Here is a 26,578-nt window from a genome sequence, read left to right on the forward strand (position 1 = left end):
AAACAGATTGCTAATTCTTTGGACTCCATTACCAGAGCATTTCTATTAAGGGTTGGCGGGCTAGTTATCTATCAGCTTCCGGGAACATTGATAGGCACATGTCAAAGCCTCACATGTCTTCAAACATTTGCTGGTCTGAAATACTAAGAGTTCTTTTTATTTATTTATTTTGACAACATGGAAATATGTAACCCCACAAAGTATTTAAAAGTCCCTGAATGAGACAAGGAGGCGGGAGAGCATCTATGAGAGCTCTATGTGATGGCCATTCATTTTGCTTCTGTATCTGGGCACATATTTTTATCTCTCAGTGGGGACGGGGCAGGAGGCAGAGGACATTTCTTATAGTCTTTTGATAGTTCTCTGCTTCCTTCCGGGCATAGCCAACAACAAGGATAAAATAAAGTCTTTATTTATTGTATCTCTGCATTGGACTGCTGTACTTCTTTTTTTTATCTTCTGTATTTCCCTTTTAAAAAAAACCCCCAAATTTATCCACAAGATTATAAAGACAAATGTGAACTTTTTGACCGTTACATTAAACCGCGAGATCATCCAGGGGCATGGGGTGAGGTACCCTCAGTACGCTGATGATACCCAGTTGTACATTTCCACCCCATGTCCAGTCAACGAAGCAGTTGAAGTGATGTATCGGTGCTTGGAGGCTGTTGGGGTCTGGATGGGTGTCAACAGACTCAAACTCAACCCTGATAAGACGGAGTGGCTGTGGGTTTTGCCTCCCAAGGATAATTCCATCTGTCCATCCATTCCCCTGGGGGGGAATTACTGACCCCCTCAGAAAGGGTCCACAACTTGGGCATCCTCCTCAATCCACAACTTACATTAGAGAACCATCTTTCAGCTGTGGCGAGGGAGGCATTTGCCCAGGTTCGCCTGGTGCACCAGTTGCAGCCCTATCTGGACCGGGAGTCACTGCTCACAGTCACTCATGCCCTCATCACCTTGAGGCTCGACTACTGTAATGCTCTCTACATGGGGCTACCTTTGAAAAGGGTTCGGAAACTTTATATCATGCAGAATGCAGGTGCGAGAGCAATCATGGGCTTCCCTAGGTATGCCCATGTGTCACTAACACCCCGCAGTCTGCATTGGTTGCCGATCAGTTTCCGGTCACATTTCAAAGTGTTGTTATGACCTATAAAACCCTTCATGGCATCAGACCACAATATCTCCAGGACCGCCTTCTGCCGCACGAATCCCAGCGACCAGTTAGGTCCCACAGAGTTGGCCTTCTCCGGGTCTCGTCGACTAAACAATGTCGTCTGGCGGGACCCAGGGGAAGAGCCTTCTCTGTGGCGGCCCCGACCCTCTGGAACCAGCTCCCTCTGGAGATTATGATTGCCCCCACCCTCCTTGCCTTTCGTAAACTTCTTAAGACCCATCTTTGCCATCAGGCATGGGGGAATTGAGACATCTTTCCCAGGCCTATATAGTTTATGTATGGTATGTTGTGTGTATGCTTTTAAATTATGGGTTTTTGTAGAATACAATGGTACCTCTACTTAAGAACTTAATTCGTTCCGTGACCAGGTTCTTAAGTAGTAATATTTTTAAGAAGAAGCAATTTTTTCTATAGGAATCAGTGTAAAAGCAAATAATGCGCGCAAACCCATTAGGAAAGAAATAAAAGCTCAGAATTTGGGTGGGAGGAGGAGGAGGAAGAAGAGGAGGAGGAAAGTCGCTGCCAAAGGAAGAAGGTGAGGTGAGGTGAATCAAAAAAATCCAAAACTTTAAGGCTTAAAAGAAAAAAAAGAGGGACTCTGAGGCAGCGAGGAGGAGCACGCGCCTCCCAGCATTCACTCTGGACTACCAAAGCCTCCTTAAGCACCACTGAAAGGCTCCTCTGGCAGCCCAGAAAAGCCTGAGATGGTCGAGAATGGCAGGAAACTGGCTTTTATGCCACTCTCAAATTTGAGAGGGCTTTTGTGCCACTCTCAAATTTCCTGGGAAATTTTTCCAGGCTTGGGTTCTTAAGTAGAAAATGGTTCTTAAGAAGAGTCAAAAAAATCTTGAACACCCGGCTCTTATCTAGAGAAATCCTTAAGTAGAGGCATTCTTAGGTAGAGGTGCCACTGTATTGGTATTTTAAAGGCAATAGAATGAGAAATGGTGAGATTTTTAAAATGATCACTAGAACAAGGTAGCTTTATAACCTCCAGCAGATTATATTAAACTTTCTTACAATTTACAACATTTAAAACTGCAGTTCTATTAAAGTAAGTCATTCTTGACCTTAGTGGGATTTTTTCCCTAGAGAAATGCATTTGGACTGCAGCCTAAATGTGTTTAAATTTAAGGTATTGTTTTGATATGTGTTTAAAATCATATCCTCATAAGTAATAGCGGTTACATTTTAAGAAAGCATGAGCTAAATTCCTCTTTCATAATACAGAATATCTAAAACCCAGAGATTTCTTTATTTCCCAATTCTAGGGTTGGCTCAAAAATGCAATATTTACAACATGTGTTTTTAAAAGAATGCGAAGAGGGTGGTTTTTTTTCTTTCTTACATTATTTTGGACTTTGAGTTGTCCTCATTGTAAGCATTTGATTTATGGGAAAAGTAGAGTCACCTTCAGAAGGTGACTCATTGGTGTTTTCCCCTCCCAAGTGTAAAAAGGTCCAATCATCAATGCGTCAATCTAAAATGGAACATTTTCACTGTTTAAATTAATGCTAAATTCTCAGTTTGCTTTTCTGACAGCTCTGCTAAAAGAATGTATTCAGGAAGTTGATAGTGTCAAGTCCTTGAAATCACTTGAACACTTAAGTTGCGCTTGAAAAGTTTGAGACCTGGTGGTGATATGTCTCTTTCAATGTTGCTTTTGGTAGGGACTGTGGTCCGGAGCTGCTTTGGTCATCTGTGGCAACTCTGTTAAGTCTACTCCTTTATATCAGATGCTGTCCTTCTGACAAAAGTGTGGTTGTCCATACTTTGCTGATTGCCCAGTTGAATTATTTTATCTATCAGTTGTAAAGGATGAGACCATTTATCTTGATGAGCACAAGAACACCAATCGAGCACAAGATTCATGTTGCTAAGTGGAACAGTTGAGTGAATTTTGTCCTATTTTACGACCTTTCTTGACAGTTTATTTATTTATTGTTACAGTTGGAAGGGGCCATGCAGGTCATCAAGTCCAACCCTCTGCCTAAGCAGGAACCCTATAGCATCCTAGCCAAATGGCAATCCAATTTCCTCTTAAAAATGTCCAGAGTATTGGAGTTCAGAACGTCCGCTGGTAGGTTGTTCCACTGGTTGATCGTTCTGACCGTCAGGAAGTTCTTTCTTATTTCCAGGTTGAATCTCTCCTTGGTCAGCTTCCAGCCGCTGTTCCTCGTCCGGCCCTCCGGTGCCCTGGAGAATAAAGTGATCCCCTCCTCTCTGTGGCAACCCCTCGTATACCTGTAGACTGCTATCATGTCTGCTCTGGACCTCCTTTTCTCCAGGCTATCCATGCCCAGTTCCTGCAGTCTCTCTTCGTAAGTCTTGGTTTCTAGACCCCTGATCATTTTGGTTGCTCTTTTCTGCACCTTCTCCAGAGTTTCAATGTCTTTTTTGAAGTGTGGTGACCAGAACTGAACACAGTACTCCAGGTGTGGTCAGACCAGGGCATAGTAGAGTGGTATTAAGACTTCCCTGGTCTTGGAGTGTATTCCCCTGTTGATGCAGCTTAGGATTGTATTGGCTTTTTTGGCTGCTGCTGCACATTGTTGGCTCATGTTTAGTTGATTATCCACCAAGACTCCGAGATCTCTTTCGCCATCGCTACTGCTGAGAGGGGTTTCTCCCAGGCTGTATGTGTGTCCAGGTTTATTTTTACCTACGTGAAGGACTTTGCTCTTGTCGATGTTGAACATCATTTTGTTGGTGTGGGCCCACTGTGTTAGTCTGTCCAGGTCTTTCTGTAATTTGAGCCTGTCTTCAAGGATGTTGGCTACCCCCGCCAGCTTGGTGTCATCTGCGAATTTGATTAGTTGCCCTTCTATTCCCTCATCCAGGTCATTGATGAAAATGTTGAAGAGCACATTTGTTGTTCAATGAAGTGGTGCAGGTGTTAAGTTGGTAACTCAGCTCTTAAGTGAATCTGACTTCCCCATTGACTCTGCTTGTCAGAAGGTTGCAAAAGGGATCACATGACCCCAGGACACTGCAACCATCATAGATGTGAGTCAATTGCCAAGTATCCAAATTTTGATTATGTGGTCATGAGGATACTGCAGTTGTAAGTGTGAAAAATGGTCACAAGTCACTTTTTTTCAATGTTGTTACTTGGAAAGTCATGAAGTGAATAGAATAGAGCAGAGCAGAGCAGAACAGAACAGAACAATTTATTGGCCAAGTGTGACTGGACACACAATGAATTAGTCATTGGTGCATATGCTCTCAGTGTACATAAAAGAAAAGATACATTTGTCAAGAATCATGAGGTACAACACTTAATGATTGTCATAGGGTACAAATGAGCAATCAGGAAACAATCAATATTGATATAAATCGTAATGATACAAGCAACAAGTTACAACCATATAGTTATAAATGGGAGGAAATGGGTGCTAGGAACAATGAGAAGGCTAATAGTAATAGTAACGAATTGTTGTAAGTTGAACACTACCTGTACTGAATACAAGTTGAAGGATCAATGTCTATAACTGCAAGGCATCCTGCAACTTATGCCGTCTAGATGTGGTAAAGAAAAAAAGCATCTTACTTTTGCCAGACCCATCCTAGACTACTGCTCATCACCCATACCACATCTCAGACATCAACACCCTTGAAAATGTCCAAAGAAGCCCTTCACTCCTCCACTCGAAACAGAATATCCTACAAAAATAGACTAACAATCCTGGGCCTAGAAAACCAAGAACTACAGCGCCTAAAACACGATTTGAGTATTGCCCAAAAGATCATATGCTGCAATGTCCTACCGGTCAATGACTACTTCAGCTTCAACCGCAACAACACAAGAGCGCGCAACAGATTCAAACTTAATACGAACCGCTCCAAACTTGACTGTAAAAAATATGATTTCAACAATCGAGTTAGAAACATAGAAACATAGAAGACTGACGGCAGAAAAAGACCTCATGGTCCATCTAGTCTTATCGAAGCGTGGAACTCATTACCGGACTCAATTGTGTCAACCCCTAACCCCCAACATTTCTCCCTTAGACTCTCCACGATTGACCTCTCCAGGTTCCTAAGAGGCCAGTAAGGGGCGTACATAAGTGCACTGGTGTGCCTTTCATCCCCTGTCCAATTGTCTTTCCTTTCATTCACCTATCATATGTATTATCTTCCTTTCATATATCCTCTCCTCTAAGTTCACTTTTACCCTTATATATATTACCACATGTCTATTTTTCTTTCTGTGTATTTGTGTATTGGACAAATGAATAAATAAATAAATGTGACTCCACTGAACCAACTAGAAGAAAACTGCAACGAAAAAAATGAAAAGGGCCAAAAAACACAAAACAGTAACAATTTATATTTCCATGTTGTTCTAAATAGGAAGCAAAGCAACACTTCTGTTTTTTTTCTCAATAAAGCTGATCCTAGCAGATTTCTCTTTTGACTTCTGGAAACTTGCTACCAAATTTAACTTTTTACTTGGTTGGTCACACCCTGTCATTTCCTCCATGAAAAGAGTGAGACTGAGTGAAGTATTTGCATGAAAGGAGACTCTTAGGACAAGAAAACCCCTCCTGTGTGGTAGCCCATATCCATCCCTTCCTCAAGCAGCCCCAGGCAACAGGTCAAGATTTTTCCTGGCCTTGAATCTGCAAATCTAGACAATCTCCAGCAGGGATCCTCTTGCAAAGTGAATAGAAGTTAAGTGGAAAAACCAGGAGTTCTTGTAAATCCTGCAAATGAATTCCAGATGCATTGGACAAAAGGGCACTGTGGTGCTCAGGAAAGTGTGGTTATGAACTTTATATTCCAACAATACCTGTATGCCTTTCTGACCACAAGGTAACGTCTGAATGGAATAGCACAGCTTTCTCCTCTGTCCTCATTCATGCTGGTACAACTATGTCTGCTGGATTTCTTTATGCCTCACTTCTATTAAAAATAAAACTTGTTTAAGAAAACAGAACAATTTTCCCCTGTAGGAGAAAAGGATCTACTAGGATAAAGTAGGAATAATACAAAAGATTCATTCACAGAATGTGTTAACTCATTTATGAAATTATAATTTTACCGAATCAAGGCAATTGCTTGGGTTTTACATTTGGTTAAAATGAGATTAGTTAATGTATGGTTTTATGTATTATAGAAATATAGCTGTAGAACCACAATCTAGCCATATGAAGCCTACCTTTTGGGGTGAAGCCAGATGAAGAAGGATGTTCCATTTCTTCCGCATGATTATTTATGCACATTTCTAGAGATTTATGCAGAAGAAATGGGACATCAATTGGTTACAAAACTGATTGATGTCCCATTTTTTCTGCAATATTAGTTAACTTAACCATCGGTTACTCAGCTATTTGGGTTTATACATTACACTGAACCATGAATCATTACATACTAGCTAAAATAACCTTTGGCTATTCTGTGATGTGATGTACAAACGTAGACAAAATTAAGGATAGAAAAGTCTCCATGTTACCGTACTTTGTACAGTGGTACCTCTACTTAAGAACTTTTCCAGATAAGAACTGGGTGTTCAAGATTTTTTTGCCACTTCTTAAGAACCATTTTCTACTTAAGAACCCGAGCCCGGAAAAATTTCCCAGGAAATTTGAGAGCGGCACAAAGGCCTGGCCAGTTTCCTGCCTTTCCCCCTTTAATCCCAGCCATCTTGGGCTTTTCTGAACTGCCAGAGGAGCCTTTCGTTGGTGCTTAAGGAGGCTTTGGCAGTCTAGAGCGAATGGAGCATTTTATTTATTTATTTATTTATTTGTTTGTTTGTTTGTTTATTTATTAGATTTGTATGCCACCCCTCTCCGTAGACTCGGGGCGGCTCACAACAATAATACAATAATTCAAGACAATTCAAGATTTTCCTTTCTCTGAGCACTTGGAAAGGGAATAAACGCTCCCTCTGGGCAGCGACTGTCCTTCTCCTCCTCTTCTTCCTCCTCCTCCCACCCAAATTCCGAGCTTTTATTTCTTTCCTAGTGGGCTTGCACACATTATTTGCTTTTACATTCATTCCTATGGGAAAAATTGCTTCTACTTACCAACTTTTCTACTTAGGAACCTGGTCTGGAATGAATTAAGATCTTAAGTACCACTGTATATTCATTACATGGAAAGGAGGACTTACAACTCCCCAATAGGTCTTCAATCTGTTAGACTGCTCTAAATATTAATTTTGCTGATTAACCGTTATCCATCTCTTCAAAGTAGATGGCGGGTGGGTGGGAACCATAAGATCTGCAAAGATTACCTAGAGGGGACAGCAAGCAGTTACAATCCTTAATCACTGCAAACTGAACTTTTATTTTTATTTGTGTTTTCTCTTGCGTAAAGTATATACAGTACCTGCGATGGCGAATCTATGGCACGTGTGCTACAGGTGGCATGCAGACCCATATCTCCCGGCACGTCAGCCGTTGCCATAGCTCAGCTCCAGCATGCCTGTCTGTGCCTGTCAGCTGACTTTTGGCTTGGGTGGAGGCTCTGGGAGGGCTATTTCAGCCTCCGGAGAGCCTCCGGGGTGGCAGAAGGGGCGTTTTCACCCTCCACAAGCTCCAAGAAAGCCTCTGGATCCTGGGAAGAGCGAAAAATGGGCCTACCGGGCCCACTGGAAGTCATAAAATAGGGGAGTGGGGCATCGTGCATTCATGCGCTGGGGGGGGTGGGATGAGTGTGCACACACTATTTTGGCGCCCGAGAGAAAAAAAGATTTGCCATCTCTGGTATATACTTTGAATCTGAAAGACAGGGAAAGGCTCTTGATCCTGTGCCAATAAACATAACAGAACACAGCAAAGTTTTGATTGAGTTGCTTTATTCAGATTACTTATGAAGAATGATGGGGAAATAAAGTCACAGTGGAAAGAAATATAACAAACTACTTCGAAAAAGTTTCCGAACACTGAACACCCAAGATATTCCAAGATGACAAACAGCTGCCTATACATGACAAAGACATGAAATAATTAAGATAGCATAAGCTTTACCATTCATTTACACAGGAGGAAGTTAGAGCATGAAAAATAGCAATTAAATAATAAAAAGAGACCTATGGATCTGATGTGTTCATACTGTATAATCTGCCAAGCCAAGCAAATCAAATAGTGAAATCTATGAAACAAATTATTTAAACTTCCCTGAATCTACTCTTGTTAAATTTGCACTAACCCTAAGACTATGTCCTCACTATACTTATTCACAGTTGAATTAATGATTTGATAATTATCCCAGTTTTTTTGTTATCCCTGATCCTACCATAAAATAGGGTGCAGTCAGTGGGGCTGGCTAATTAACTGTTGTGCACATAGCCACAATCTACAAATTAGCTAAACAATGTTATGCAAAAAATTTGATTCATTTACAATGAAATGGTTTGGGTGAAGCTCTTTGCCAAATGGGTAGGTAACTGCTAATTTAGTAGCAAAATTAAGAATGTTGCACAAATAAGTATATAATATAAATCCTACAGGCCGGTCACTTTCTGGTCAGGATCATGGCCAAATTATCCCTGAAGATCTCTAAATAATTGTATGCTAACTTAAAATATAGAGCCTCCGTGGCACAGTAGAATGCAGTATTGCAAGCTACTTCTGCTGATCACCAGCTGCCAGCAGTTTGGCAGATTAAATCTCACCAGGCTCAAGGTTGACTCAGCCTTCCATCCTTCCAAGGTCAGTAAAATGAGGACCCAGATTGTTGGAGGCAATAAGTTTATTCTCTGTAAACCGCTTGTAGGAGAGGATAATGGACAGAAAGCTGGTCTTTTGGATGCCAATTAGAATAGAATAGAATAGGATTATTTATTGGCCAAGTGTGATTGCACACACAAGGAATTTGTCTTTGGTGCATATGCTTTTAGTTTACATAAAAGAAAATATACATTTGTCAAGAATGATATAGTGATTAATGATTGTCATAGGGGTCAAATAAGCAATGAGGAAACAATCAATATTAATAAAAATCTTAAGATACAAGCAACAAGTTACAGTCATACATTCATAAGTGGAAGGAGATGGGTGATAGGAATGACGAGAAAAAACTAGTAGTAATAGCAGTGCAGACTTAGTAAATAGTTTGACAGTGTTGAGGGAATTATTTGTTTAGCAGAGTGATGGCGTTTGGGAAAAAACGGTTCTTGTGTCTAGTTGTCTTGGTGTGATGTTTTGAGGATAGGAGTTGAAACAGTTTATGTCCAGGATGTGAGGGCTCAGTAAATATTTTCCCCACCCTCTTTTTGAGTTGTGCAGTGTTCAGGTCCTCAATGGAAGGCAGGTTGGCAGCAATCATTTTTTCTGCGGTTCTGATTATCCTCTGAAGTCTGTGTCTGTCTTGTTGGATTGCAGCAGCAAGCCAGACAATTATAGAGGTGCAGGTGCAGTTCTTCCGATAACCAAAATCCAGTGTCTCCCACAGGTCTGCAATTCTGCCACCTGCAGAAGCCCTTCCCCTGCATTGCGCATTAGATGGAAGAACAAGGCACGAGAGATTTTTATGCATGTGTCGACTGACCTTGTGGTAAGCTGTTAAAACCCCTCTGATGTGGACCGGCAGTGCAGCAGCAAACTGTTCACACATCTCAAACAACCTTCACAAATTCAATCTTAGGGTGCTGAAGCTGCAGGTCGGCCCCTGGACAAGTGTTTAAAAGCCTTTTCGAAGCTCTGGATGATTGGTGGCTTTGTTAACAGGGATGTCAACGCCACAGGGGACGTGTTTAAAACATTTAATAAGGGAGAGGACATTCCAAGCTGGGAAAAGCAGCTGTACTTACACGTGGTTAAAGATGATAAAGCAGCTTTCCAACAGTGTTGCTTACCCAGTTTTAACTCTCTTACCCTGGCAAGAAAAGCCGGAGCAGTCAAGGAAGGACTGGGCCTTCTCTCTCTCCATATCTTTTATCATGGATAATGGGAAAAACAGGGAGAAGAGCAACATAGAAAAAACACTTCTGGCTCCAGTCCCGACATCCCACTGGTCTTCTTTGCCATTATTATTATTATTATTATTATTATTATTATTATTATTATTATTAATTAGATTTGTATGCCGCCCCTCTCCGAAGACTCGGGGTGGCTCACAACAACAATAATACAGTATACAGAATACCAATCCAATAGTAGATAAAAAGCTAAATTTAAAACCCATAAATATTAAAAACAATTGGTACTGCACAATCACACTATTCTCATGTATTACCGTCAGAAAAAAGGTTGTGATGGGGGAAGAGATATCTATGTCCCCCCATGCCTGGCGACATAGATAGGTCTTCAACATCTTGTGGAAGGCAGGAAGAGTGGGGGCAATTTGAATCTCCGGGGGGAGTTGATTCCAGAGGGCCGGGGCTGCCACAGAGAAGGCTCTTCCCCTGGGTCCCGCCAAACAGCATTGTTTAGTCGACGGGACCCGGAGAAGGCCAACTCTGTGGGACCTGATTGGCCACTGGGATTCGTGCGGCAGAAGGCGGTCCCGCAGGTATTCTGGTCCGATGCCATGTAGGGCTTTATAGGTCATTACCAACAGAATAACTGGTATCGTGTGAGGAATTTCCCTCTCCTCTTCTCCAGGGTCTCTGTTTTACTGTCAAAATAGAATTGGAGTTCAATTTGCAATCAGGTTTTTTTTTAGAACATCTGAGTTGGCTAGCATGGAGAAGAATCCTAACTTTCTTCTGCCAATGTGGCTGATGTGTCAGATAAAGGGGGTCCGGTTCAAGAAACTCAAAGACAATTTGTTAAGGAACAACAGCTTCTTTGTTTTGTCTTATTACATTGGTATTCTCTAATTAAAAATTCTGACCGTGAAACCAGACTTTGATCAATAAGAACTGGGTCATATTCAATGCCCAGGTAGAATGAACTACAGATAATTAGTTCCATGTTAAGTAGACTGCCATTTCATTCCGACTTTTATTTTGTGTTAAAAATTGTTCGAATGCCCCATTGAATTATACCAATATGGCTTTGGACAATGGAAACAGTATTTTATTTTTTTTATCAGAGAATGGAAATTGAAAGGGAAACAAGAAGAACAAGGGATTGATATGGCATGCTATACAAAATTGCAGATACAGTAAGATATGAAAAAGATGCTAAACTGTACGGTTTAAAAAGAAAATATTTTTATTGGTTATAAACATTTAAAAAGAAACATTAAAATGTACAAACATATAGACAATACACAACATTTACATATACACCTTTATAACATTTCTACAGTAATTTGTCTTGATGTTAAGTTAAGCTGTATTTCCTTTACAGCTTTTATCTACTTAATTATTTAATTAACATGTTTATCTTCTTATATATTATTCCTATTGTTTATATATCCTTACTTATATATACACAATTTTCAGTTTAAGACATATATTTCCCTTTAAAATCATATTTATAAATATATACATTTATAGATCCCTTTTTCCTCTTTCCCCCACCCCCAACCATTTACAGAACATATTCCAAACCTCGAAGTATTCTGTATCCTCTTTTTGATTTAATTCAATTGTTAGTTTGTCTAGTTCTGCACAGTCTAAATTTTTTTAAATTATCATCTTATCAATTGGTACATCATTTTGCTTCCAATATTGTGCCAACAAATATTCTTACTGCTATTAATATATGGAGAATAATATACCGGTGTTTTGTTTTACGTTTTTCATCAAATATTCCTAATAAGAATATATTTCTGGTTTCATATTTATTTTGTGTCTATTATTGCTTCCAACCATCTATGTATTTTTTCCCAATTTTAAAAACATTATTGGGCAGGCCCACCACATTTGATAATATATTCCATTTATGTGTTTCCATTTCCAACATTTCGAATTCAATGGGCAATCTTGCCGGTGGTAGATGCCATCTATAATACATTTTATATTGGTTTTCTTTATATGCAACTGCTTTGGTTAATTTATAATTTATGGGCCAAATCTTTTTCCACTGATCCAAGTTGATGTTATGTCCAATTTTTTTTTTCCCCAACTGATCATATTTCTCTTCACAATCATAAACTATATAGTTTTTATTTGGAAATGACAGAACTGGATGAAATACAGGAACAGAGGACAGAGTGGTTTAAAAATTGTGTAGTTATTTAGCATTAAATTAGAAGAAAACCAATTGATGATATGATAGCATGGGGGAAAAATTGGATATACGATAGAGTTAGAAAAATGGCAGCAATTATGGGGAAGAAATTATAAATTAATAATGGAAACAACATATAAAGAGAATCTGTAGAAAATGTTCTATAGATGGCATACGTCCCTGGAAAGGTTGGCAAAAATGTTCAAATATAAATCAATTAAATGTTGGAAATGCCACCAGGCATTGGGATCCTACATGGTGGACATGTGCAGAAACAAGAAATTATTGGGCACAAATTCAAAAGTGGTTAGCAAAGATGATACAACAACATTATTGAATTAAAACCAGAACTGTTCCTGTTGGGTATTCTATCAGAGAAATATAGTAAAGAAATTGCTTACTTGATTATTCATGTAGTAACTGAAGAGAGAATTGTATTTGTACAAAATTGGAAAGCAGGTAAAATCCCTACAAAAGGAGAGATAATCAAGAAAATACTAGAGCATGCAGAAATGAACAGATTAACAATGGCAATTAAAAGGAAAGAAGAATCTGAATATTATGATGTATGGGAGCATTTTTATCATTGGATAGAAAATGAATATAAATGAAAAGAGTTAAATAAAATGAAAGGGAAAGGTTTTGATGGAGGATACGTTTAATTGAATTGTAAAAGTAGAGTTGTTTACATATTATTAAAATAGTGGTAAAAGATAAGATGTTGATTTAAAATCTTGTACCCAAACAACATACTGTAATTTGATGATGTATTGTTTGTTGGAAAAAATAAAAACTTTTTATTAAAAAAAAAGAATGCCAAACCTCAAAGCATGCTCTTTTGTACGAAATTGAAAGCAAAATAATTAAGTACTGTACAGTGTGCTGTACTGCAGACTTCTCATTTGATTGGTGACACATGCCTGCTTCCCTTAATTTTTTTATGACGGAAGGAGAAGTGAAATCTAAAGGTGGCTTATATGGTAAATCTACGCAGCTTATTAAAAAGGGTGCAGAGGCTTTGAAACCAGCTGCTGGCCCTTTTTGTTGCCCTTCTGTTATATTTTGTAGAACAAACATCTCCCTGTACTCAGTGGAGCCATTTTCTGATCATTTTCCAACTACAATTTTCTGTTGCAGCTGGTCTGTTGCTACAAACCAAGGAGGCTGCGGTCTTATGCATACTTGATGGAAATAAATTTTGAGAGTTTAAAGCAGTGACTTTCCAAGGTGATAATATATGACTGTAAAAAGCTGTACATTGAGATAGAACAAGAGAAATGTAATCACAATTGAATTATGGATTTGGCAATGTTGCTAAGAATATCATGGCCCCACAAGGAATAGGAAATAAAGGCTGACTGAGGCAGTGATCAGCAGCGGAAAACTCATTATTTGAGGCAAATGGATGACAGATTAGGAAAAAATGATTAAATTTGCCTTAAGGAGATCAAAAGAAAAAAAAAACTACAGATGAAGTGAGCAAGGTAAAATGATTTCCAAAAACCTATGGATTGTTGCAGGGATCTGCAGATTTGTTCAGAGAACGGTTAGGATCAAGCTTGAGGTGTCAGCCTCTAACATTACAAAGGTCTTCTCACAACCAGCATATAACTTTTTAATATGTTTGTGAGTGACATAGGGGAAAGTTTGGTAGGGAAGGTTTGCCTATTTGCTGATGACTCTAAAGTGTGCAATAGGGTTGATATTCCTGGAGGCGTCTGTAATATGGTAAACGATTTAGCTTTACTAGATAAATGGTCAAAGCAATGGAAACTGCAGTTTAATGTTTCCAAATGTAAAATAATGCACTTGGGAAAAAGGAATCCTCAATCCGAGTACTGTATTGGCAGTTCTGTGTTAGCAAAAACTTCAGAAGAGAAGGATTTAAGGGTAGTGATTTCTGACAGTCTCAAAATGGGTGAACAGTGCAGTCAGGCGGTAGGGAAAGCAAGTAGGATGCTTGGCTGCATAGCTAGAGGTATAACAAGCAGGAAGAGGGAGATTATGATCCCGCTATATAGAATGCTGGTGAGACCACATTTGGAATATGTGTTCAGTTCTGGGGACCTCACCTACAAAAAGATATTGACAAAATTGAACGGGTCCAAAGACGGGCTACAAGAATGGTGGAAGGTCTTAAGCATAAAACGTATCAGGAAAGACTTAATGAACTCAATCTGTATAGTCTGGAGGACAGAAGGAAAAGGGGGGACATGATCGAAATATTTAAATATGTTAAAGGGTTAAATAAGGTCCAGGAGGGAAGTGTTTTTAATAGGAAAGTGAACACAAGAACAAGGGGACAGAAACTGAATTTAGTTGGGGGAAAGATCAAAAGCAACATGAGAAAATATTATTTTACTGAAAGAGTAGTAGATCATTGGAACAAACTTCCAGCAGACGTGGTTGGTAAATCCACAGTAACTGAATTTAAACATGCCTGGGATAAACATATATCCATCCTAAGATAAAATACAGAAAATAGTATAAGGGCAGACTAGATGGATCATGAGGTCTTTTTCTGCCGTCAGTCTTCTATGTTTCTATGTAACACTAAGCTACAAAAAAATAGTCAACCTGTTGGCCAGCCCAGTTCTTGTGCCACATGTCTGAAGTAGTGTAGGGTGGTTCAGGAGCCACCAACGGACCTCTTGTCATCATCAACATCATAATAATATAATAATAACAACAACAATAGAGCTGGAAGGGACCTTGGAGGTCTTCTAGTCCAACCCCTGCTTAGGCAAAGCAGGGGTTGGACTAGAAGACCTCCAAGGTCCCTTCCAGCTCTATTGTTGTTGTTATTATTATATTATTATGATGTTGATGATGACAAGAGGTCCGTTGGTGGCTCCTGAACACAAAACCATTGCAATCACTGCAAAGGCGGATGCTCATTTCAAAGAGTTAAGAAGACTATAGGAAACCACTCTTATATTGTTGCAAAACACTACTTGTGAAGGAGCCACCAAACACCGCACATTGACCTGGTAGCTTGACATTTTTGAAACGTTCAAGAGATGACACACCGCAACCGTTTCACGCACGGGTTTTTGTTGTTGCAAAACTCCTTCCTTTAGGTAGTTTATACACACCACGCCAAGTTTGGTAAACCTACCGAACCGATCCAACATTCTTCGATCCAAGCAGGCAAAAATGCACGCTTTTTGACCACAAGGCGTGAATTTCAACGCAAGAGTTTTCGCTTCCCAAGATCCTAGTCGTCCCGGTTGCAATCCGGGTATATAAAAAAATGCACGCCCACTCTTCCAAACAAACCGGAAGATCCCCCCCTCCATCCAGCGGCATTTTGAAATTCCCCCCACGCAGAAAATAATCTCTTGCGAGGAAGAAGAGGAGGAGGGGGGGGGGAAGCTTCAGGGGAGCCACTTGCACCTATAAACCCCGTACCGGGGTTTGAGACAGAGAGGGAAGGAAGGAACGTGGGCACGAACAACTTCTTCCTCGGCTGCCAGCAGCAAAGGCTGGAAGAAAACCCCCCCCAACCAACCCTTTCACTGCCGCCAACGTGGAGCTTAAATTTCTGCCCTCTGGGAACAGCAAGCGGCGCGGAGGGAGGAAGCGATGAATGGCCAGAAAGGGGCGGTGGCTGACTCTTTGCCCTCCCTAAGCGGTTGCCGTGCTGGGCTTTCTGCCTGTTAGTTCGCCTCGAGTTCTTCCCAGCGGCTGCGGGGAGGAAAGGAGGGGACAAAAAGGGGGGGGGGCTGCTTTTTTTGCGGAAGGGGCTCCTCGGAGAAAGCAAGCGGGAGGCGAACGGCGCGGCTTTCGTTTTAATATTTTTTTTGGCGGGCGGCTTAAGGAGAGACTTTCTGCCATGGCTAACGTAGTGGAGCGGCGCTGAGGGAGCAGCGCGTTCCCGAGCTGCAGCCGCCGCCGCCGCCGCCGCTTCTGGGCACCATGAGGCGACTGGCGCAGGGTTTTTTCCTGGTTCTGCTGTACCTTGGCAAGGTAAGGCGTGTGGAGGTGGAGGTCGAAGGGTGGGGGGACGTGTGTAGTTTGTGTGTGTGTGTGTGTGTGTGAGGAAAGAGACCGGTCTTCTGCGGGAGAAGTTATTGGTGGTCAGGCAATCCCCCCCCCCTTCTCCCCGCATTCACCTCTGCCGCGGGTGAGGTAACCCCTCCCCCCCACCTTCGACAAACTCGCTCCCGTTAACGCCTCCCGCTTTCAACTCCTTTTAACTTCCTCCTTTCTACCTGTTTACTCCCCCTTCCCTCTTTCGCCCCCCCTCCCCGCTGCCGTCGTCCTTGTGACACCGGTGGTTTCTCTCTCTCTCTCCCTCTTTCTTTCTTTCTCTTTCTTTCCCTCCCTTCTTGCTTTCTTTCTCTTTCCCTCACTCCCTTCTTGCTTTCTTTCTCTTTCCCTCACTCCCTTCTTTCTTTCTTTCCTTCCCTCCCTCCTTTCTTTCCCTCCCTCCTTTCTTTCTTTTTCTTTCTTTCTTTCCCTCCCTTCTTTCTGTCTTTCTTTCCCTCCCTTCTTCCTTCCTTCTTTCTTTCTTTCCCTCCCTTCTTTCTTTCTTTTCCTTCCTTCTTTTTTTTTCTTACCCTCCTTTTCTTTCTGTCTTTCTTTCCCTCCCTCGCTTCTTTCTGTATTTCTTGTCTTTCCCTCTCTCCCTTCTTTCTGTCTTTCTTTCCCTCCCTCCCTCATTTCCTTCTTTCCCTCCCTCCCTCCCTTCTTTCTGTCTTTCTTTCCCTCCCTCATTTCTTTCTTTCTTTCTCTCCCTCATTTCTTTCTTTCTTTCCCTCCCTCATTTCCTTCCTTCCTTCCTTCCTTCCTTCTTTCTTTCCCCCAAGCTGGGAAGAGGGGAAAGGTTTCAACTTTAGTCTCTCGGTTCCCTTCAAGGGAAAAAAAAAGGGAAGCTGCTCGAGCAGGTTTTGTTGAGGGACCTGCGGGTCGGTCTTTGTGTGCAATGTTAAAGGCCCTCGAAAAACTTCCTTCAGGTCATGCCGCCCGGCTTCAGGTTTTGCAATCCCCAGAATAAGGGTCAGTCTCCCTCTCTTGTCCTTAGGAAGTGGGCAATGGCAAATCTCATTGGTTGATTGATTGATTGATTGATTGATTGATTGACTGATTGATTGGTTTGGACCAATTCCCGAAGGACTCTGGGCGGCTAAAGCACCTTGAAACACCTTGGTGGGGAAATCGCAGGGACTTTTAGCCCAGGAGTCAAAAACCTCTTGGGAAAAGTACCCTGCTCAAAAAAATAAAGGGAACACTTAAACAACACAATATAACTCCAAGTAAATCAAACTTCTGTGAAATCAAACTGTCCACTTAGGAAGCAACACTGATTGACAATCAATTTCATTTTGTTGTGAGCACATTCATCTTTGTACAGAACAAAGTATCCAATGAGAATATTTCATTCATTCTGATCTAGGATGTGTTATTTGAGTGCTCCCTTTATTTTTTTTAGCGGTATATATAGACTAACTAGGCGAAGATTAAACTTTATTTGTTTTTATTTATTCATTTGTCAAACATGTATAGGATAGTAGTTTGTATAAACATAACAAGTAAAAAGTAATGATAAAAAAGGACAGTAGGACAGGCATGGTAGGCACAGTGGTGCGCTTGGAGACCTCTTAGGAACAGGGAGAGGTCAACTTTGCAGAGACAGTTCACAAATGATTGTGAAAACCTGCTTGGTTATGACAGTGGAATTAAGGGGATGTGTTTGCAGGCATTCCCATACGTATTTTATTCACAAATCTGGCTACAGAAATCCGGACTGTGCTACATGAGAGCAAAGAATGAAATTGTTTTGCTCTGTTTTACTGATTGCCCCGATTTTTGCATTCCAAATATTTTATTAATTTATTAACTAAATTTATATGCCACCCAACTCCTGAGGGACTGGAGTTTATCCCTAACATCGGAATAAAAGATAAGCGAATATACAATGTGTTCAGTTTGTGGTGTGTGGCCTATCTCATGTAAGCCACAGTTGGTTCTGTTTTTAGGCTGGATGTTGCGTTACTCACCACTCGGGTTCACAAATCATAGTTTGTAGTAAAAGCCCCAGAACTAAAAGCAGTGGCTTAAAACTCTGAATATGAGCTCCCCAAAGCACTCTTAAAACATTTTCAAAGTTGCAATTTTCAGTGTGACAGAAAAGTGAAATGGTATATGAATGCAAACTAACAACAAGAAAACATAAATGTAAAGGCCAAGCAAGAGTCCAACTGTGAATGATTTCACACATATGGTTCATGGTTTACTGTTTTAATAGTTTCCTATGGTTTATTCAATCTTGGTTAAACTGTGGTTTAACTTAACATGAATCTAGCCTATGCATTCCCGGGGTTGCGAATATGTATTTAAATATTTATTTTCTGAAGTGACTTCTCAATTTGTTTGAAAAACATTATGCCAGTAATCTAATATAATATTTAATCTCAAAGTATACCTGTCAATTGATTTTTTGGGTAAATCTATAATACTGTGATTGGTTTTTTTAAAAATATTTTGTTCTTTGTGCCCCTTCTAACTTTTAAGAACTATGGAGGTTCACAAAAGAGGGGTTTTTTTGTATGGGTTATATTTATCAATATTTACGATAACAAAAATTAATGTGGACACATAATAGAGTACTTACTAAATGGTTGTTATAAATGATATAAATTATGATGATCAAAAATATTAAACCATTAAATGTTATTTGTTAATTAAATATTAACAAAGAACACTTTATCATGGAAACTGTAACAAAACAAAACTGTAAAATTTTGTAACAAAAAGAAAAGTGACATTTTAATTTTTTGCAAATGCATTCATTTTGATTTTGTGGACCCCTAAAGAGGATCTTGGGGGAGGGGCTTGGCATCTTTGGACCACACTTTCAGAAATATTCTTTAATTCATTTCAGCTGTAATGGAGTTGGAAGAATGAAGTTTTGCTACCCAAGCTGTACTTGGTGAAATATTTGCTTAGGTTTTTTTTCATTTGCACTATGTTCTTTTTTTATCTTCATGTGGTTTAGGATGCTGATCATAAAGCAAAAGCAGCAAATCTTCCCTTTCCCCCCAAATACATATCCATTTTGATATGAGTTTACAGAAGAAACAATTATTCTAATATGCTATTACAAAATGAACAGATGGTAGATAGCTGAGATAAACAGTAGAATGGAATAACAAAAAACAAAAGCTATGTAGCATTAATTCAAAAAGGGGAAGTCATGTTGGATCTGATTAATTTATGTAGAGAAAGATAGTGCATCTTTGCTGTAGTTCAATCTCTGTTATCTCTCGGAGTCTGTAAGGAGTTGGGCAGCCTATAAATTAAATGAATTAAATCAAATTAAATTATGGAAACTATACCAGCTCTCTCAATTCTTTAGAGAGATTCTTTAAGATCTCCAAAATTTATTACATACTTAGAATTCTAATGCAAAGGAAGAAGGATAATTTATTAGACACATAGCTGAAGTGTAATTATGTTCATTTTATTTAAATTTAAATGTCATGAAATTTAATTGTACACTGTTGGCTAACTTTGTAGTGTATTGTTGTGGTTTTCCAAGGACTTGTTTCTAGAGACTAATGGTTGATTGTGCAATTTACATTTATAGTAAAATAGAAAAACTTGATGTGATTTTAATGATTCGGTTAGTACAGTGGTACCTCGTCTTACGAACTTAATTCGTTCCGCGATGAGGTTCGTAAGTAGAAAAGTTCGTAAGTTGAAGCAATGTTTCCCATAGGAATCAATGTAAAAGCGAATAATGCGTGCAATCCCAAAACTCACCCCTTTTGCCTTGCACCACTGGGAATCCCCCCCTCTGGACTTCCATTGCCAGCCAAAGCATCCGTTCTTGCGCTGCTGGAATTTCCCTGAGGCTCCCCTCGCTGCGAAACCCCACCTCCAGACTTCCGTTGCCAGCCGAAGCACCTGTTCTTGTGCTGCTGGGATTTCCCTGAGGTTCCCCTAGCTGGGAAACCCCACCTCCGGACTTCCGTTGCCAGCCGAAGTGCCCGTTCTTGCGCTGCTAGGATTTCCCTGAGCCTCCCATCGCTGGGATTCAAAGCAGCGCCGGCAAAAATGAAGGGAATCCCAGCGAGGGGAGCCTCAGGGAAATCCCAGCAGCACAAGAACGGGCGCTTTGGCTGGCAATGGAAGTCTGGAGGTGGGGATTCCCAGCAAGGGGAGCCTCAGGCGAATCCCAACAGCTCAAGAATGGGCGCTTTGGCTGGCAACGGAAGTCCAGAGGTGGGGATTCCCAGCGAAAGGAGGCTCAGGGGAATCCCAGCGCTTGAGCTGGCAACGGAAGTCCGGAGGCGGGGCATTCCAGCGGCGGTGGTTTGGGTTCGTAAGGTGAAAATAGTTCATAAAAAGAGGCAAAACAATCTTAAACAACGTGTTCGTATCTCGAAAAGTTCGTCAGAAGAGGCGTTCGTAAATGAGGTACCACTGTAAATGGGCATACAGCAAGATCTCAAACTCTGAGATCCTTCAATTTTAAGGCAATCATATCTGTGGACAAACGTGCCTGGAAAATTAGGGATCCTTGTTATCTTTAAAAAAATTTTTTTTTTGCATAACACAATACAAAACACACACAAACATAAAACATATATTGGGGTTCTTTACAACCGTTCTCCTAGCAGAAGCTGTTTTCGAAACTTAGCAAATTAACAAAGACTTTTGCTACCTTTCCCTAGCACTTTTGACAAGCCTTTCAGGTGTTCTTGTTATCATCACCATCTCTTCAATATAAACCACTTCTCCTCTTCCATCCCAGCCCTCTGGAAACCAGGAGAGGATTGAAGGGGAGGAAATCCTCACCAGCTCTAGGTCTGACTAAATACCAAAAGGGAAACAAAAACTTTGTAGCTCAGCCAAGCTTCAGTGGGTAACAGAAGGTCACTAGTCAATTCCAGGCTTTAAACAAACATCAACTTTATTAAAAATGTATCAAAAGATCATAGGAGTCCACACACAACACACAGCCAAATAAGATAAAATACACTCCCCCACCACACACCACACACCACACCACACACTCGCACTGAAAGCTCTAACTACAGCTACAAAACGTTCAACCTTACTTGACATAAACTCCCATCCAGGATTCTTGCCGACTTTCTCTCAAATCACTTCCAAACTCTTTATCCATTTCTACAATCTGACAGATCCCTCTTTTTTCCTTCCATTGGCCCTTGTGTTTGGTGGCTCTGAGCGCATAAGATTGGCTTGTAATTTAAAGGGCTGGCTGTACCTCCAACACAACTTAATAGGGATATGGGTAGTTATGTGTGATCAAAGTATTGTTGAGATCTTTCACTGTCATTTCCAAAAATACTTAGCACAGGTGCCTTAAATGCATACAAATGTAATCGAGAAACGAATAGCTATTTTATTTCATGATCAAATCATAATACATTTGGCATTCTCAGAAGCCAGCGGAAAAATATATAAAATAGGAATGCAAAAAACATGTAAAGTGTTCCCTCGATTTTCGCGGGTTCCAACTTTGTTAAACGGCTATACAGTACTACGGTTTTTCAAAAATATTAATTAAAAAATACTTTGCAGTTTCCCCCCCTATACCACGGTTTTTCCCGCCGATGATGTCATACGTCATCGCCAAACTTTCGTCCACCTTTAATAAATATTTTTTTTAATAAACTTTAATAAATAAACATGGTGAGTAATAATCTAAATGGTTGCTGAGGGAATGAAAAATTGCAGTTTAGGGGTTTAAAGTGTTAAGGGGAGGCTTGTGATACTGTTCATAGCCAAAAATAGTGTATTTACTTCCGCATCTCTACTTCGCGGAAATTCGACTTTTGCGGGTGGTCTTGGAACGCATCCCCCGTGAAAATCGAGGGAACACTGTGTTCTTCTTCAGAAAAAAATGTCAAATAGGAGAGGCCACAGATTGCATCATCTGAGACTTAAGAATTTTAAAGGCACTAACATGGTGCTAAATAAAGACCTAAAAATGCTATTTTGTAATGAGTGACTTCACACTTTGCATTAACTCATAATTTAGGATTTGACTTAGCAAGTTGATTGAAAAGAACATTTAATGTTTTGTAGTCCATGATTTATTGCTTAGCATACAAGTAGCAACATTTTTATGGGTGTGGACTGTACTTTTTATAGTAAAGAAACCAGCTGCAAAAGGTCTCAAGGTTACACTAGTGACATCACTAAGGATAAACCAAAACGTTCAGCCGCATTTCAGTGTTGTTACCCGAAACACTGATGTGTCTCATTGGTATAGAATGAAATAGATGCATTAAACTTATCAAAGCATTAATCTTGGGGACTACAGGATGCCAGCCTCTAGCTTAGCATGTTAGTAAATCAGTCACTCATTGAATGGGACATGAAGCTCATTCTTTCTAGTGCTTATATATAATATTCATAGCATTGCTTTAAGAATACAGTGACCTGATAACTTAGAATTTACTGAATAAACTAAATGGTGTCACAGAACACACTAAGACATAAATGAGGTCTGCACATGTAGTATTGTAATGTAGTATTAATTGGATTTATATTATTGCTCTGTTTTTGTATGTGCTGCGAGCCGCCCCGCGTCCTCGGAGGGGGGCGGCATACAAATCCAATTAATTAAACAAACGAATAAATAAACAAACAAACAAATCACAATACTTTGCACAACCTTCAAAATAACTATGATATAGTGAGATGTACAGTATGGTATTTATGCCGCATAAATCCAAGCGACCGATCAGGTCCCACAGAATTGGCCTTTTCCAGGTCCCGTCAATAAGACAATGTCATTTGGTGGGGGCTAGAGCCTTCTCTGTGGCGGCCCCGGCCCTCTGGAATCAGCTCCCTCCAGAGATTCATACTGCCCCCACCTCCTCGCCTTCGGCAAAAGGCTTAAGACCCATCTATGTCGCCTGGCGTGGGGCAACTAGTGCATACCCCCTCTGTTCTGACCATTAATGTTATGTGGGGGGGTGTGATTGAGTAAATTGACTGTTTTTTAAATTAATGGGTTTTTAGCTATATTTTTAACTATTAGATTTGTATACTTATTGTTTGCATTATATGTTGTGAGCTGCCCCGGGTCCCCAGAGAGGGGCAGCATACAAATCTAATAAATAATAGTAATAATAATAATAATAATAATAATAATAATAATAATAATAATAGACCCAATTATTCACTTTGCTACAATTCTGCTACCTTTCTCAGTAAGAAGTCAGTTTAAAATTCCAAGTGTTGCCATCTCATAGCCAGTATCTCCTTCACCTACAAACTGGAAGACTCCCTGAGATTCTGAAATCTATCACATCCATAATGTATCAGAGGAAAAGAAAAATGAGAGAGAACAAAGTTGCGTGGATACTAGTATGACAAGTAGTGTCTCTGTTCAAGATGGAGTTTGGAGAGTCTCAATTTGAAAGGGTTTTTTGTTAGAACTTCAGCCACAGGTGCTACAAACAAGTTTCTGAATTCCTTCCATTAGAGCAGGGATCCCCAAACTTGGCAAGTTTAAGACTGGTGAATTCCCAGAATTCTCCAGACAGCCTGCTGAAGTTGAAGTCCACCTGTCTTAAAAGTTGCTGAGTTTGAAGACTTTTGCATTAGTGGGTTGGAGGAGGCAATAAGCTAATTAATGCTGTATTCAAGTTCTAATGGTTACCATAGAAAAAGAGGAAGAAGTAATTGCCTGGAGAAGTGAGATAGAGAAACTGGCTTGGTGTGGAGTCACTCAGAGCAATAATTTGTTTTCTTGTCTTGCAAATGAATAGCAAGGGCAGCAATGGAGAAGCAGGAACCAGCAAATTGCCTGTGTCACTGAAGAGTATTTGCCGTCCTGTAGATTTTGGAGATGCAATTTAAAAATGAAAAGGAGATAAAGTAGTCACCATCCAGAACAGAATGGGCAATTGAGCAATGGTTACTGTTCCTAGTTGTCTTTCCCAGATTGTTGCCATTGCAAGGAAGCCATTTGTAAATGTTTATAGCTAATGCTAAAGACATTCTTGCATTACCCTTGCATCTATACAAGCAAATTGCTCATGTTACTTCCCAGTCTGCATTGGTTGCCGATCAGTTTCCGGTCACAATTCAAAGTGTTGGTCATCACCTATAAAGCCCTTTATGGCACTGGACCAAGTTATCTACGAGACCACCTTCTGCCGCACGAATCCCAGCGACCGGTTAGGTCCCACAGAGTTGGTCTCCTCCGGGTCCCGTCAACTAAACAATGTCGTTTGGCGGGACCCAGAGGAAGAGCCTTCTCTGTGGTGGCTCCGACCCTCTGGAGTCAGCTCCCTCCAGAGATTAGAACTGCCCCCACCCTCCTTGCCTTTCGCAAACTTCTTAAAACCCACCTCTGTCGTCAAGGGAACTGAAACATCTCCCCCTGCCTATGTAGGGTTTTTTTTGTGTGTTTGTGTGTGTATGATATGACTGTATGTATGTTTTTTATATATTGGGGTTTCTTGTTTTTTAGACTTTTTAAAATGTATTATTGTTATTTTAGATTCTAACTATTAGATTTGTCATTGTATATTGTTTTTATCATTGTTGTGAGCCGCCCCGAGTCTACAGAAAGGGGCGGCATACAAATCTAATAAATAATAATAATAATAATAATAATAATAATAATAATAATAATAATAATAATAATCCTCAAATTATGACCATGATGGAGCCTGTCCACTATAGTTGTATGTCATAATGATTGTCAAATGAGATTCCTCTGGAGGCCGGAAAGAGCCTGTTTCCCAACTTCAGGTGGGCCTAGTAGGCTTGTGTTTCTCCTCCAAAGGCTTCCCTGGAACCAAAGGAAGGTGAAAATTCCCTCTGGAAGCTCTCTGGAAGCCAAAAACACCCTCCCGGAGACTCTGTGTGAGCCAAAAATCAGCTGGCCAGCACACACATGCATGCTCGAACTAAGCTAGGGCAATGGCTCTCTTGCCAGCAGATATGGCTCCACGTGCCACCTGTGGCACCCGTGCCATAGGTTCGTCATCACTGGTCTAAATCAATACAGGTAATCTTTGACTTACAACCACAATTGAACCCAAAATTTATGCTGCTAAGCAAGATAATTAAGTGAGTTTTGTCCCATTTTACGACCTTTTTGCCACTATTGTTAAATGAATCACTGCATATGTTAATTTAGTAACGGGATTGTTAAGGGAATCCAGCTTCCCCATTGACTCTGCTTATCAGAAGGTCGCAAAAGTGAAGCACGTGACCCAGGCAAGGGTTGCCCGTCCTGCTGCTACTGGTGCGCTGCGTGTGCAACTCTGCATCTCCGGCGTGCGTACGAGCGACATTTTGCTTCTGTGCATGGGCAGGAAGCTAAATCTTGCAAGGCGCACACACAAGAGAGAGATTTCAGTGGGATTTTTTTGGTTTGGCGGATGCGGAACTTATCAAAATCTCGCATACGTGTGTCCCCTCACAAGATTTTGATTCTTGTGCTTGCGCAGAAGCAAAATCTCACTCTGACATGTGCACGCACTCACGCCGGCGACATCAGCTGCGCACGGAGCTGAATTTTCACTATCGGTTCGGTGGTGTCGACCATACCAGTAGGAACCTGCTACTGATGTGGCCCCAAGACAGTGCAACCATCACAAATATGAACCAATTGCCAAGTGTCCGAATTTTGATCACATGACCATGGCGATCCTGCAACAGTTGTGTGAAAAGTATCTGTAAAGGACAAATATTTAATATAATATCTAATATAAATATGTATAAATAAATGTAGCAATTAAAAGCAGCTGCTGATTGCTTTGGGAAAATAACCTATCCCACTTCCGCATGGCAATGTAACCATTTTTTTTTTAAGCACTCTGATCTAATCTAAACTATTACTTTTCCTTCTCACCTGTCATGTTAACTGCTAGGTTGACAGCTTTAAGAAAGGATTCTCAAAAAGTTTCAGTAAAACTGCTACTTAAAAAAAAAACACACACACAAAATCCCCAGTCTCCTATCAAGTGGCAGAACTCTAAAGATAGAAAAGAGACTGCATTTTAGTTTTTCTCCCTTAGTCTCCCTTAGTCATGGAAACTCTCTTGCAGAACCCTAGAGGATGTGGGGGGTTTTTCCTTAAAAGAAGAAAACAAGGAATCCTGTTTGTAAATTATGAATTAGTGCAGACCTGGGCAAAGTGCGGCCCGGGGGTCGGATGCGGCCCACCCGCTGTCTGTGACCGGCCTGCAGAGGTAGGAAGGAAGGAAGGAAGGAGGAAGAAATGAAGGAAGGAAGGAAGGAAGGAGGGAGAAATGAAGGAAGGGAGGGAGGGAGGCAGGAGAAATGAAGGAACGAAGGAAGGAACGAAGGAAGGAGAAATGGA

General features: G+C 40.6%; 1 protein-coding gene across 1 annotated transcript in view; it reads left to right on the plus strand.

Moving 5' to 3' along the window:
- The first annotated feature begins 15,805 nt into the window (after positions 1-15,805).
- PTPRJ (protein tyrosine phosphatase receptor type J) overlaps positions 15,806-26,578 on the plus strand; it is a 131,159-nt gene continuing 120,386 nt past the window's right edge. Inside the window, exon 1 of the mRNA XM_070764557.1 lies at positions 15,806-16,221. Within this exon, the coding sequence (XP_070620658.1) occupies positions 16,171-16,221 (51 nt within the window). The 5' untranslated portion in view covers positions 15,806-16,170. The remainder of the gene's footprint in view (positions 16,222-26,578) is intronic.

This window comes from Erythrolamprus reginae, chromosome 1 (assembly GCF_031021105.1).
Source record: "Erythrolamprus reginae isolate rEryReg1 chromosome 1, rEryReg1.hap1, whole genome shotgun sequence".
Lineage (NCBI taxonomy): Eukaryota > Metazoa > Chordata > Lepidosauria > Squamata > Dipsadidae > Erythrolamprus > Erythrolamprus reginae.